This window comes from Pseudopodoces humilis, chromosome 3, assembly GCF_049639895.1.
Source record: "Pseudopodoces humilis isolate 2021_Gansu_Grassland_sample_001 chromosome 3, ASM4963989v1, whole genome shotgun sequence".
NCBI classification, from domain to species: Eukaryota; Metazoa; Chordata; class Aves; order Passeriformes; family Paridae; genus Pseudopodoces; species Pseudopodoces humilis.
Genome location: NC_142202.1, coordinates 84,579,316 through 84,593,152, shown reverse-complemented (window position 1 = coordinate 84,593,152; position 13,837 = coordinate 84,579,316). Strand labels below are relative to the sequence as shown.

The 13,837-nt window shown below is 36.4% G+C and overlaps 1 protein-coding gene across 23 annotated transcripts in view; it reads left to right on the top strand.

Moving 5' to 3' along the window:
* Window positions 1-13,837, top strand: part of RIMS1 (regulating synaptic membrane exocytosis 1) — a 299,841-nt gene that overhangs the window by 142,853 nt on the left and 143,151 nt on the right. For 22 of the 23 annotated variants that reach the window (XM_088053091.1, XM_088053111.1, XM_088053103.1 and 19 more), the window contains exon 5: window positions 1,191-2,062. In XM_088053091.1, coding sequence (XP_087909217.1) covers window positions 1,191-2,062 — 872 coding nt within the window. The remainder of the gene's footprint in view (window positions 1-1,190; window positions 2,063-13,837) is intronic. The other variant, XM_088053101.1, reaches the window with a different exon arrangement.

Genomic DNA, 13,837 nt, shown 5'->3' with positions numbered 1-13,837 from the left:
ACTTCTCACTGAGAGTTTCAAATACATTCTGGCTGAGGGCCATCTACAGTAAGCACAGGTCCCATTAATTGCCAAAATCTCAGGAGAAACAGGAGATGGGAAAAAAAATAAAGAAAATAGAGCTTAATGTGGATGATGTCCAGCTTTGTGAGGGTCTTTGATATGTTACCAAAGATGTGTCAGTTGTGGAAAGGAAGATTCAGTGCCACAAAACGAGGTCCTAGTGACTTTGTCCCAGTGTGCATTCTTCTCAAATACACTGTATAGCTGTGTTCATCCTTCTTCAAAATCAATGGATTCATATCTGAACTGCTAAATTAAAGGGTAACTGAAAGGGTAACATCATGGCATGATGAGAGAAATAAAAAATATCCAGCAAGAGGGAATTTTATGATTATTTGTCTTGCATATTTTCCCAAAGCAGAATATGAAAGAGAAAAAAAAAGTAATTTTTAGTCAGCTTCATTATTTATTATTTTCTACTTACATCTGCATAGAGAAATAAACTTCTAATCCTCTTTTATTACTGGAGAAAGGAATGCCATTAGTTTATCTCCAGGAATCAATTTGCTTTCATTTTTTCATTTCTTAATTTTTCATTTTTTTTACATGCTTATGAAATGGGTCCTTCTTTTTAGAGTTTCAATAAGATAAATAAAACTAGTTAGTTTAAATATTATTTATGGATATGTTATCTTCTGCATTTTTAAAATATCTATATTCTTTCTGTAATATTACTGTGGTAGATACTTGATTTGGTGGTATTTATATCTGTGCTGTCAGGGCACTTGAAGTGAATTTTGTGGTAAGTCTCTAACTCTCATGAGTGCTGCTAGAAAAATGGAGAACATACTCCAGTACTCTATCATAATGCTGCAGTTAGTACAAAGACAGCTCTGGGTCTTCTTACATGGCTAAATTATCTCGATCCATGTAAATTTTTTTTTTTTAAATTTTACTCATTAAGTGGACCATTCATAATTTATGTTTCTGTGGACTCTGGAAGTTGTTTGCTTTTGGAAAATAAAATGAGGATGGAAGGATTAATAGATTAAATTCATGTTAATGGATTCAGTATTTTCTGTTTTGCCATAGCTTATCCTGGTTTTGAATTTGTTTTCCATAGCTGTATGCAAGTATTTCTATTTTCCATTCAATTCCTCATATTATTGTACTCCTTTTCTTTGTAGGAAGAAGGCAGTATTGGTTTCTGACCAGAATGGCAAAGTTGCAAAGAGTGAGCGTAAGCGTGTGCCAAAATCCTCACTTCAAAAAGAAGGACCAACAGATGACAGGGAGCGTAAAGAGCGGCATGAAGGTAGAAGGCTGGAGAAAGGCAAGTCACAGGATTACCCAGACTTGCCAGAGAAACTTGAGGAAGGCAAAGTGCCTGATGATGAAAAACAAAGGAAGGAAGATGAATATCATACCCGTTACAGGAGTGACCCCAATCTGGCAAGATACCCTGTAAAACCACACCCTGAGGAGCAGCAGATGCGCATGCACGCGAAAGTTTCTAAAGCACGACACGAGAGAAGACACAGTGATGTAGCTTTGCCACACACAGAAATGGAGGAAGCGGAGGTACCTGAGAATAAATTAGGAAAACGCTCACAATTACAGGGAACTCAGGACAGAAAATCTCTTGTGGAAACTCAGAGGTCGTACTCTATAGACAGAACAGGTGATGTAAGAATTTCTGTTTCTAAACAATTAACTAATCATAGCCCACCAACTCCCAGGCATAGTCCAGTTCCTATAGAACACGTAGAATACAAGAACCACGATTCCTTTATAAAACAGAGCCGCCTTGATCCTAGCTCTGCTATTCTCATGCGAAAAGCAAAGCGGGAGAAAATGGAGACCATGCTAAGGAATGATTCCCTTAGCTCTGACCAGTCGGAATCAGTGCGGCCATCCCCTCCAAAGCCTCATAGAGCAAAAAGAGGCGGAAAGAAAAGGCAGATGTCAGTTAGTAGCTCAGAGGAAGAAGGGGCATCAACACCAGAATATACTAGCTGTGAAGATGTGGAGATAGAAAGTGAAAGTGTCAGTGAAAAAGGTAAGGACTTTTCTGTATATTATGCACATGGCCATGATTTGGGGGAAAAAAAAAAAATCTGTATTTTTCTCTCTCTTTTCCTCTTTTTAATCATACACTTTTTTCCCCCTTGCCTTTCTTTTTTTTGCCAACTGAGGAGTGTCTTATACCTGATTACATTTGCTTGACAATGTTTGCTTTTGCATTCTTAGATGAGGTGGTTACAGGTAGCATCAGCTGATGAGTTTCCTTTTCATTCTCTTCCATCCTTCACCTGAAAGTGACAGAATTCAAGGGTTCTAGTCTACTCTCTTGATGATATCTGTACTCCTTTGGTTATTGCTTCATTCTTTTTTCTGTATGTAGAACAGTTTTCTGTGGATGGATTGAAATAAAAAGAGAGTTCTGTAGCAATCAGAGGAGGCGATTATAAAACATCATAAGATATGCAAATTTTTACTACATTTAATAAAATATCAAAAATCTGCGAGAGTTCATTGTTACTAAGGACAAGTAGATATGGGGCAAAGAGAGTGTTATGTAAAAAAAAAAAAAGAGAATTGACAGAGTTGTTGTCTAGATGAATTTTCTCTCGAGCTAAGAAGTATGTTTAAAATCTGTTATTTCAGTTTGTCTTCGTCTGTTGATGGCAACACTCAGCAGCAAGGAGTAAGTTGTAGTACACTGTGTGCTTTTAAAGAAAGCCTTTCTTCTGGCTGAAGACATTAATCAAATTTAGGAACAGTGAAGAGATAAAATAAGCATTGTCGGAAAAGACTGTGGCAGAACTTAGCAACAGTCTTATAACCCTACTTTGTTTTTAGGTGACAGTACAGTGAGCTTTTTATGTCTTTGGAAATAGCTTTTAGCTCCTTAGTTTAACTCTCTGTGTTTGTACCTTGAAAGTTTCTGGTATTCATACTGAGAATGCCAAAGGCTTGTATGCATTGCCTTTGTAGTTCCTGGCACTGTTTCCTGACATGTCTGTGTTTTATGTATTCTAACCTGTGTGTCTGTCTTTATCTGATGTTGTGGTCTCCTAGCATCACCTAAAGCTCCAGGAATATGTAGCAAAGATAGCAGATTTTTCTTCTATCCCATCTGACTAACTGGCTGTTTTAACTTTCTGAGCATGAGCTTTTCCATTCAAAATATGGAAAGTTGCTTTTCTGCTCGTTTTTAAGGAGGAATGGTGATCATACTCTGAAATTTTATTCCAGATTCCACTCAAGCATAAAAGAAATCTCACTTACTTGACTGAATTTTGTCAAAGACTGGAATGTATCGCACAGAGATTTGTACAGTCTCCATTTTTGGACATGCTCAAAACCCAGATGGAGAAGGCCCTGAGCAATCTGCTCTGCTGACACAGCTTTTGAGGAAGGGTGTTTGAACTAGGGACTTACAGAGGTCCCTTCCAGTCTCAACTATTCTAAGACAACACATCTCTTTTGTGTTTTGTGGCAACACAAAACACATCATATTTTGTGGCAATGCTTTAAGCTGACATTTAGATTTGTGTAATTTTCCCTGACTGCATCCATTGGTAGTAGAAGTCAGTAGTATAGTATTTCTTTTCCATCTTTGTCTTTTGCTTTCATTATGTTTATCAGTTTGAGGTTGCTTATGATGTAGACAGTTTCCCATAATCAGTGTAGGTTATTCCTATAAACTGAAAGGTTGTTGTTACATAAGCCAAGTCCAGACGGAAGGTTAGTGATACTGATAGAAGTATGTTGATATAGTTTGTGTTACAATAGTCTTTCATAGGTAAATTCTTTCAGTAGCTTCTTTCAGGCTCCTGACACTGATCTCAGCTTTTGACCAATTTCCTGGCAAAACATTAAGGCTTGGATTTTTTTTTTTCCTTTAGTCTTAAGAATTCCAGAGAATTTCAAAAGTTGCTAAAGGCTTATGTTCTCAATGACTGAATCAAGTTCTTGGTTACCACCTAGACACATGTTTAGAGTCCCCCTTTACAGAGTGCAGACCTTGCTTTGTATCATATCAGAGTACTACCTCACTGTATTTGAATAAAAATTATTGATAGGAGTATGTTAGGAACCTGACCACTGACCTCCATATGTATAAATCACCATATGTGATTTACATTGTTGAGCATTCCTTGGGACTTTGTAAATAATTGTCAGCATAAATGCATTTTTTGATGTGACTTTTATATAACAAGGATTGTAAATGGAAAGCCTTTGAAGATGGGGGTGTATAGCCCATGAAAAAGAGATAGGAAATGTGAATACAAATAAGAAAGCAAAAGCATTTTTGATACTAAAGTATCCAGTCATTCTTACAGTTACATTCTCATCAGTACTTGAAATACTCTGGAGTATTTCATATAAATAGATGGAAAGGCAGGAGATTTTATTACCTAAGAAAATATTTTAGAAATCCCCCAGTACTCTGAAAGAATATATGCTACAGTAAAAGGATTTAATTTTAAAGAAATATATATAAAATTTAAAAATGCTGAGATTATAACTCTGGTCATAATCCCATTCTTTGCAATTTAACAGTATTGTTACAAACAGAATGTCACCAGAATTTATTCAGTTCTTTGCTTGTAACTTGGGAGAGATACTGCACAGGTTCAAAGTTACAGTGCTTTGCTTTATAAGCCCAGGAGGGTCTGGAATCCATCCTCTCTTATCTAAATGTCAGCTCAGTCAGAAACTTGGTGCCAAAGTAATATAGATGGAGCTAGAAACTTTAAATGGCCCCATAAAAAAACCCCAAGATCTTAAAATTAATGTTTGCATTTGGTGAGTGCCAATACAAAATGATCTGCAACTGAGTAATAAAGATGGGCTATTTTCAGTTCTGTGTTGAACAAATAAAAGAGAAGTTTCTGTGAGAAACAGCTTACAGAGATGTATAAAAGCAAATGATGCCCCAGAGAAAGATACAGTACAGGTAGAGTGGGTAAGACTGCATTGAAAATCAATAGCCAAAAATGTCATATAAAGCAGATACTGTGCAAGTGTTATTTTTTAACATTTGCATTTCCTAGAAACAGATTAGTGCTGCATTACCCTATCGTCTGAGCCTAAAAAAGACTTTAAAAAAAGCAACCTAATTTAGTTAGTACATCCATTGCTATTTACTGTAACCATTTAATATGTATTTCTTCAAAATTATTAAAAAAAATATGTACATTCACTGGGAGATACTTTTTTTTCCAAAAAAATAAATGTCTTTTGCAATCCACCAGGATTTTATTTCTTTGGTGGAAGATGCAAAGATTTATGTCAAATTGTTTCCATGTTTCCATGTAAATCTAGAGAAAGAGCTCCTTAGAGTGTCCAAAAAACAAATTGATGAGTGTCATCTCAAATTCTTATAAAATTATCTATACTCTTTACAGGATGCTGCAGATTGCTGATAATGATTTTCATTCTGTTATTAACAGAGGCTGTAGAACTCCTTTTTCTGAAATCTCTAATTGTTGAACAATAGGTGGACTGAGTTTCCAGTGAAGTCCTGGCAAGGTGAAAGGAATCCTTGTAGAAGACATAAATTGCATTCATACTTGCTTCAAAGACAAGCTAGAATAACATAAACCAGACTATAAAAAATGAAATCCAGATCTCATTTTAAAAGTAACCATTTCTGTTTATTGCCATCCAGTGAAGAATGCAAATTGCATTTGGCATTAGTTTGAGAAAAAGCATTTTCTTTGCAGTTGAAAAATAAGAATTTGTGTAGAACTAGTAGATTTGTGTCCAGATGAGGTTGTATAAAAGTTATATCTGTTGATGGATACAAGAGATAGTCCAGAATTCATCATGCAGCCTTTGAAACTGGAAGATTAAGTATTGTTGGAAATTGGAGCAATATTGAGGAGGTGCTGCTTCAGTACTAATGTGCTAATGATTTTACGTTTTTCATACTTATTGTTCATATTTTCATAAATGTGTATTTTGTTCACACACTTTAGGCTTGAAATTATGACTAATACTCACAAATGGGTAGTAAAATGTTGAAACCTTAGTAAAACTCACTCTGTATACTTGCTAATGGATTTATTTGGGAGTGAGGAGAGTATGATAGAATTGGCGCCTTCTTTGAAAAACAAACTCCTGAAATGGTTCTCTGTTTTCTTTCAGTGAAGATGTGATTTTTTCATTCATAATGCCTTTCTCACGGTCCTGCAAGGTGACCCAATTTCATTTCATTTCATTCTTATGACATTAACTTCTGGTTAGAAAATGTTATGGGCAGGGATCTTGCTGTTTTCTTGGTTTGTTCCCAGGTGTGAGGCAGGGTGTTGTGAGCAGGAGGAGAGGATGTGGAGGTCAGGAGCAGAAAGGGATGCTGTGGTTTGCTGACAAATATGTCAGTGCTGGCTCAGCTCCAGGAGGAAAGGATCTGGCCCATTCCTCCATCCTTTCCTGGTGTTTTGAGGGTCCTTTTGGGTACTTGTGCTTGGGCATGCTCCCAGGGGAAGGAGAGAAAAAATGATATCCTTGCCCCAAGCTCTGTAAGCATTGTTGACTCAAAAGGTAGCTTGGGGACTAAGAGAGAAACCACACACGTTCAGTAGAGCCTGTAAAGGAACCAAAACATCAGGAAAGGGCTGTTGAGAAAAGGAGGCTGGTTTGAAATGTTTTTAGTTAAACTTCTTGACTGAGGTATTTTCAGTCTGCAGTGTAGGCAAGTGAAATTGTAGTGTAACATCTGCCAGCATATTTTAGCATCTGTTTGTGTGGAGAGTTGGGCATGGAGTTTTAAAACTGGAGCAGAATTTGTTTAAAAGTGTGGCTGAGGTTTAACTTAGTGTAAAATAAAATACCCTTCCTAGGAAGATTTCTGGTTTTTAGAAATTAGTTCAAGTTTATCTTCTAGTCATTGTGCAGTAATTTAGACCTTCATCTGAATCATATTTTAATGGAAATATAATTTAAAATTACTCTAGTTTCAGAGTTTTTGTTCATTGCTAACATTATTCAATGCTATCAGTATTCAGTGCTTTTGAGAAACTGAAATTATTTACAGTGCTTGTGGAGCTGTAAATAAGTGCTTGTTAAGTTAGAGTTGGGCAGTAAAAAAATCTGGTTTGTGTATATGAAATAATTTAAAGTATATGCATATACAAGTGACATGAGCTGAACATGAGTGGGGGGAAAAAAGTCAAATTGTTTCCAAGATATCCTGCATTTCAGAGAAATCTGTAACTATATAAATGAGGGTGTCATGGAAGATATGTGGCTGAATTTTCCTCTAAAATCCTAATACAGCCCTTTTTCTAGTTTACCTTGAGAAGATTTCGAGCATGCTGGAGTAAGTTCAGAGGAAATAGCAAAGTATCACCAAGGTCTGTAAAACATGTTAAATCATGAAAGATGGGATATATTGTGGTTGAATAGTTTAGGACAGAACTGGGGGTGAAAAAAGAAAACAGAAAGAAGTAGCTAGAGGGAGAGAGGTTGAGTGAGTGCTCCTCTCTTCTCCTGGAAGGCTGAGTTACTGCTAGGAGGGTTGAAGCTTGCTGCTAGAAACCATGTTAACCCTGAGGGCTGATAAGCAAAGTTAAGGAAAACTCTAATATTAATTTCTTACTCAATTAAAATGGAGGATTCCTGAAAATAAAATTATTTTCTTCAGAGCCTGTACTGAGATTGCTCTATTTTAGAAATGCTGCTGCTGCTCCTGTGGCAGGATCTGAGCTGAGTTGGGAACATCTGGGGCTAAATTCACAGTGCCCCTATCTGTACCTTATTCTTTTTTGTCAGCCTGTAAGCCATTTCCAGTACAAATTTACATAATAATCTGATTTTTAAAAAGGAAAAAAGAAATGCACCTTTTGACTTATCAAGATGATGTCACAAACTATTAAGTCTTGACTTCTTTTGTATCTATCACAGTTGGCAAGACCTTATTTTATTACTATTAATATTCACTGTCTTCTGGGTTGCTTGATTTTTCATAAGTTCATTATTTTATTAGTTGTTTGTTCTTTGTCGCTTACCTTTCTTCTTCACATCTAATTCATCAAGAAGCAACAAATCAGTCCTGATAGCAATTCTTCCAGTAGTAAGATGATTATTTTTGTTACAGAAAAGCAGATATGGAAAGTACATGGGCAGGTACATGGATGGATGGAGTCTGACATCAGGGTACCTTTACTTTCAGGAGCTATGAGAGTGTTTGAACTTGTAGAGAAACCCAGGAGTTCTGTAGATAGGCTTCTCTCCATGAAAGATCAGTTCTCAAGAACATTCAGTAGTCAGTTTTTTCCACACAGAAACCACTGCAGAATGAGAATGTTAGCACTGGGTCATGGAGCACTTTCTCAGGGTCTGAGAGGGAGATGAAAAAGCTTTTGAAATATAAGCTCACAGGAGAAATTTAGGAACCTCATTAGGAAAAGCTTGCCATAATTTTGGCTGCTGATACTTTTCAAAGTACTGCTGTGAAGTTAACTGGACTTAAAACTCAGTAACTTGATACATGGCATGGTGTTAAAGCCAGAGGTTGATTCTTTCCTACACTTCTGCTATTCACTATTTTATAAATGTATGTATTTTTGTATACCATAAAAGTTATGTGAACTGCTACTCAGCATTCACTGTTACTCTTTTGATCTGAGAGCTTAGAGAAAAAGATGAAAAAGGTGAAAGATGAACCAGAGTTTGCTAAAGCTGCATAACTGGATGGTTTGTGCAGTTTATTGATTAATGAGTTTAGGTCTTGGAACTGAATTCCAAACCTTTGCATTTTTTCACCTGTATGGGAAATCTGTCCCACTTTGGGTGAAAAATGAAAGCCTATGAAAGAAAAAGGTAAATTAATTATTGGCTTTTAGAATAATACATGCACTGTTATTGATTTTAATTTTAGTTAATTATAGAATTAACCAGGAACAAACAAGCATCTGACTCTGTTATTTTCTGAAGATGTTCAGTCTGTGTCCTTAACTTAGTATATTGATTCTGATTATCCTCTTGAATCCAAATGTAGTGTTATACTGTGAGGTACTGAGTATTATTAGTTACTACTTTGTGCTAATGTTTTTTTGGATACCTTTTCATATGTTTTTTAGTGTAAATAACACACTTAATTACTGTAATACACAGGAACCATTCCAGTTTCTTTCTTTAAGCATTACTTTGAGTAGATAGACTGGTCTGTATGAGTTTTCTGAAATCCTTACATTGATAAATAGCTTCAGGAAAAACTTGATTGTATCAGGAAGAAGGTTAATACTTATGAGATGCCTGGCTTTCCTTTGAATAAATATGCATGGTTTCATCCTGTTCCTGTCCATTTTGAACGTCCCTCTGAAAACTGTTTTCCCATATTTGCTCATTTTTATTGTATTCTTCTGATGGTTTCTTTGTTCCTTCTTTCTCCTGTACAACATGTGGGTTTCAAAATCAGGGACTCCTGATCTACACGTTGTAGTCTCCTAAGCTGATTCTTATTACCATTTCTCCTGTGATACCAAGCACAACATGTGTTATGGTTTCAAATATGCCCCACCCCATTGGTGATATTTACGACCAGTATATGAAAGGGCCGTTCTTTGACTTTGCTGGCCAAGTAATGAATTGCAGTGCATTCTTGAACTCCTCAAGAGGAGGGTGTATGGAAGCTGTCTGTTAGGGTTTATTCTTGGCTTGTGTCCTGCCTAGTAGTAAACAGAGAGTGCTAACTGGACAATGGTGTAAGTTGTAGTCACTTGTTCCTTATTTATTTGTCTGCTGTTCTATTGCCTTGCATTTAAATTGCGAATTCAATGGAGTCCAGATTTTATGATAGCACGTTGCCTGTTTTTGCAAGATTTTAGTACATGGCTAAAACTCCAACTTGCCTTGATGATAATAAATTAGAATGCTTATTTAGTGCAAGGACATATTATTGCTAAGTACCTTTTTGGCCCATTTATCAGCATCCAGCAGAATTTCAGGTTACGCTCTAGTGTCCTCTGAAATGCTTGCATTTTCTGCTAGATAGCTGCAGTTTGCCTCCATGAGCCTAGATGCTTGTTTTCACTACATACTAATTTGCTGATAATTAGCTAAATTACCCTTTTGCCTGTTTTTTTTTAATCAGGTATCAAATTGATTCATGTATGTATACTATGTATACTTCTATGCTTATAAATATTGTGAAACTCTTTAATTTTTTCAGACCTTATAGCCTTTTTTTAATTTTTTGGGTTGGTGTCTTCAGTCTTCTTTTTTTTGTTATTTTGGCTTTGTGGGCCTTTCTCAAATGGCATTGAGGGGTTTTGTTTTGACTTTGTGCATTTGTTTGTTTTACTGATGGAGCCACTGCTAAAAGATACAACAGTGTGGTATTTGTGTGCATTGGACCTTTCTGTTCTTTTCATTTTTTACAGTACCCTCCCCTCCTCTGCTGCATTTTTAAGACCTTAATATAATGATTCTGGTCACTGATTGTGTTTGTTTTCCGGTCCAAGGAAAAGACTCTTCTAAGGTTTTAGTTCAAAGGGAGACAGGGATTTTGTTTTGCCATTCAGCTTGAAGATATGTAAGTACAGGGCAGAGTTTTGCAGTTCTATTTTCAGTTTGATAGGTGTTTTTGTCTTTTCTGCATGAGTTTGCTGTGAGAATAGAAAGTCTTCAAGCACAACATGTGCAAAGTATAGAATGCAACAGTGATTATTGGTTGGGTAAGGCACATAGTAAACAGCCAGGACCTACTCGCTGCTGGTCCAACATGCTGTTAGTCAGTTCACCACTCCCTCTGTACCCAGCTGTTCTAGATGTTAAGAGTTTAATTTGTTACTTTTTTAGGTATTCCAGCACTTTAAATCTCTGCCTTTGTACAAGTCTAAGGTCTTAAAAATACCTCTCTGTTATGAAGGAGATCCTCAGCACATTTTTTTTAATTGCTAAACAACTTCAACCTTTTTTTGTAAGAGAGTGAAAGTCTTGGAATACTGTGATGCTGTGCAGTAAATGCATGCTCACTTCAGTATTGTTTTAGACCCCCAATATTAAATATTTTATTACACCTTGTTTTAAGCCATGAGGGAACTTCTAATAAAACTTTTTATTTAGAATAATTTCTTTCTACATTTTCTTCCTCCCTGTAAACATGACCTTTTCTATTTTAAACAAGAAAATAACAGCATTCTTTACTTTGTGACCTGTCTTTGCTGTACCTTGTGTGCAAATTGGAGCAAGTCTAACTTGCTCCATTGAGCAAGTTGAGAAATGTGTATTGTATAGTTCATTTGGGCCATAATTAGCATGGGATTATTTTGCAATTTTCAGTGCAGATCTGCAGAGAATTCAAGGATGTATTTAAATTCCATTACACTGAAGTTTTGATTGCATATCAGGTCCTAGCTTAATATATAATATTAATTGGGGGAACTATGTGTGGTAAAGGAATAAGTTAAATAAGTTAAATTAATAGAATGGCTTGGGTTGGAAGGGGCATTAAAGATCATCTGCCATGGGCACCCACTAGACCAGGTTGCTCAATATCCCATCCAGCCTGCCCTTGAACACCTCAAGGGATGGGACATCCATAGCTTCTCTGGGAAACCTCTCCCAGTGCCTCACTACCCTCCGAGTAAAAAATTTCTTTTTAACTTCTAATCTAAATCTATTCTCTTCTAGTTGGAAGCTCCTTTTCCTACCATTATTTGCCTGTGTAAAAAGTCACTCTTCCTCTATTTTGCATTCCTTGACTACCTCTCAGGCATGTGTAATTCAAGACAAAATGCTTTCAGACATGAAGCAACATGTACATATTCATTTCTAGAATTTAGAGTTCCATTATTTGTAACCTAGTCCTCAATTTTGTAATTTTTTCCTCTGCAAATGTGAGCTTCAGTTCTAGTCAGCTATTCTCAAAATGATTGTTGGAAAAAAAAAGTTCTATATAAAGCAACTTGTCATGTTATTTTACTAGTTTTCTAAAGAATCCAAGTTCTCAGTATTTTTTAAAATTTTCATGGCATAGATTTCTGTAAACTTCAGGGCACATAGTTTTTTTTCCTCTAAAATTCTGTGGGCGCTCTAGATCTGCTTAGGAGTTGTCAGTCACGGAGTAGAAGTCACTTGTTGAATCAGACGTGAGCTTTGAAATTTACTTCTTGTAGTAACAAGTCTGTATATATGTTCTAATGGTTGGCTTGTTGTTAATTTTGTTGTTTTAGTGAAAACATAGGTACCTTTTCACTGGAAATGGAAGCTCAAATATAAATGTAACTTGCTATAAATTCAAAAGAACAATTTTTAAAACTTGGCTGGTTTTAATAAAGTTTATTAACTAAATAGCATAAATCAGCTAATAAATAGAAATAATCTAAAAACATAAAATAAAATTACATCAGAGTTTAATATAGTTATGTTCTAAAAGTAGGTAAGTATTTCTACATTTTTATGTTATGCTATTAAAATAATTAGGTTCTAAGAATTTATTTTGCTGTGTTGCACAGGGAAAATGAAAACTCCACACGTGGCCCTTTTTAAACCATAAGGCCACAAGTTCTCAAACCATTAAAATTGTCCTTAATGAGCCACTAGATGGAGCAGTCAAATCTCACTTTTTTTTATCAGCCTGTGTGCAAGACAGTTTCTCTCTCAGCACAGAGAGAATCTGGAAATGCAGGCACACTTTACTACTTGAACCAGGAATTTTTAAAAACCTTTTCCAGACTTTATCTGAATGTGCATTTTTTTTCCATAGGCAGATTTACATTGTCCTGTAGCTTTAGTGTTACAAATGATGCAGGGGACGTATTCTGCATGTGGAAACTACACTTGACGCAAATAGCTCTATGGAAGCACTTATTCATTTATTGAATTGACTCCTATCCTCAGGGAAAAACCCACAAAAAAAACCGAGGAAAAGGTACTTTTGATTGAGGATCATGAGCCAGATTTTCAACATTTGTGAGATTCAGAGTTACACAGGACTCTGTGTGCTTAGGAAATCTTAGTGAAGATATTTTCTTCCTACTTACCCTAAGTATCCTTCCAACCTAATTTTCTAATGCATAAGAAACACTTGTGTAATGAGACCACATTATCTGCTTCAGGAATGCTGCAGTCAAGTGGGTTCAGGAACAAAAAGAAAATATACAGTAATATGTAAGAAAGAATGTTTTCACATTCTTCCTTTTACTGTAGTTGCATAGCATTACTAAGACAAGATTTTTCTGGGAGGTGTACAAGTTTGTGAATATATATGTTTATATGAAATAGAATGTATATGTGCACTCCAGTGAGTCTGTTCTAGTTAAATACTTCAGGGATCATGGTATGTAGTTAACAGGGCATTATCCCAGAGGTAGGGAATAGACCTATTGTGAATACAAAATCCTGCAGATTTTTCTTTTATTCTTTGCATTTGTCATGTCTTTGAAAGTCAGAATGGTCTGCGTAAAAGATTGTCAGCTGCTGTCACAAGAGAGGAAATGTCATTCTGAAGCAGTTGGATACAATCCTTGGAGTGCCTCAGCCCTGCTCCCACCTCTGAGGTGGGAATTTCAGATCCTGATGCTGGTGTCCTGTCAGTTTCGGGTAGGAGTGGCACAGCTTTGAAGAGCAGGAAGCTTATGCTGTGCAGAGCGGAGCTCTCCAGGTGACTGGCTTTAACCCACGTGCACTTTGTACAGTTCTCAGCTGAATTACGAGATGAGCAAAAACTTCTGCTCTGGCAGTGGATGCTAACCAGTGTCATGAGCTGGGGGCTAGTGAGAGCCACGTTTCTTTCAACTCTGCAAAGTCCTGGGTCATTCAGAAGTGTAATGCCAGCTCTTGCCTGTCATGCTCCAGAGCGCCACCATAGCAAATT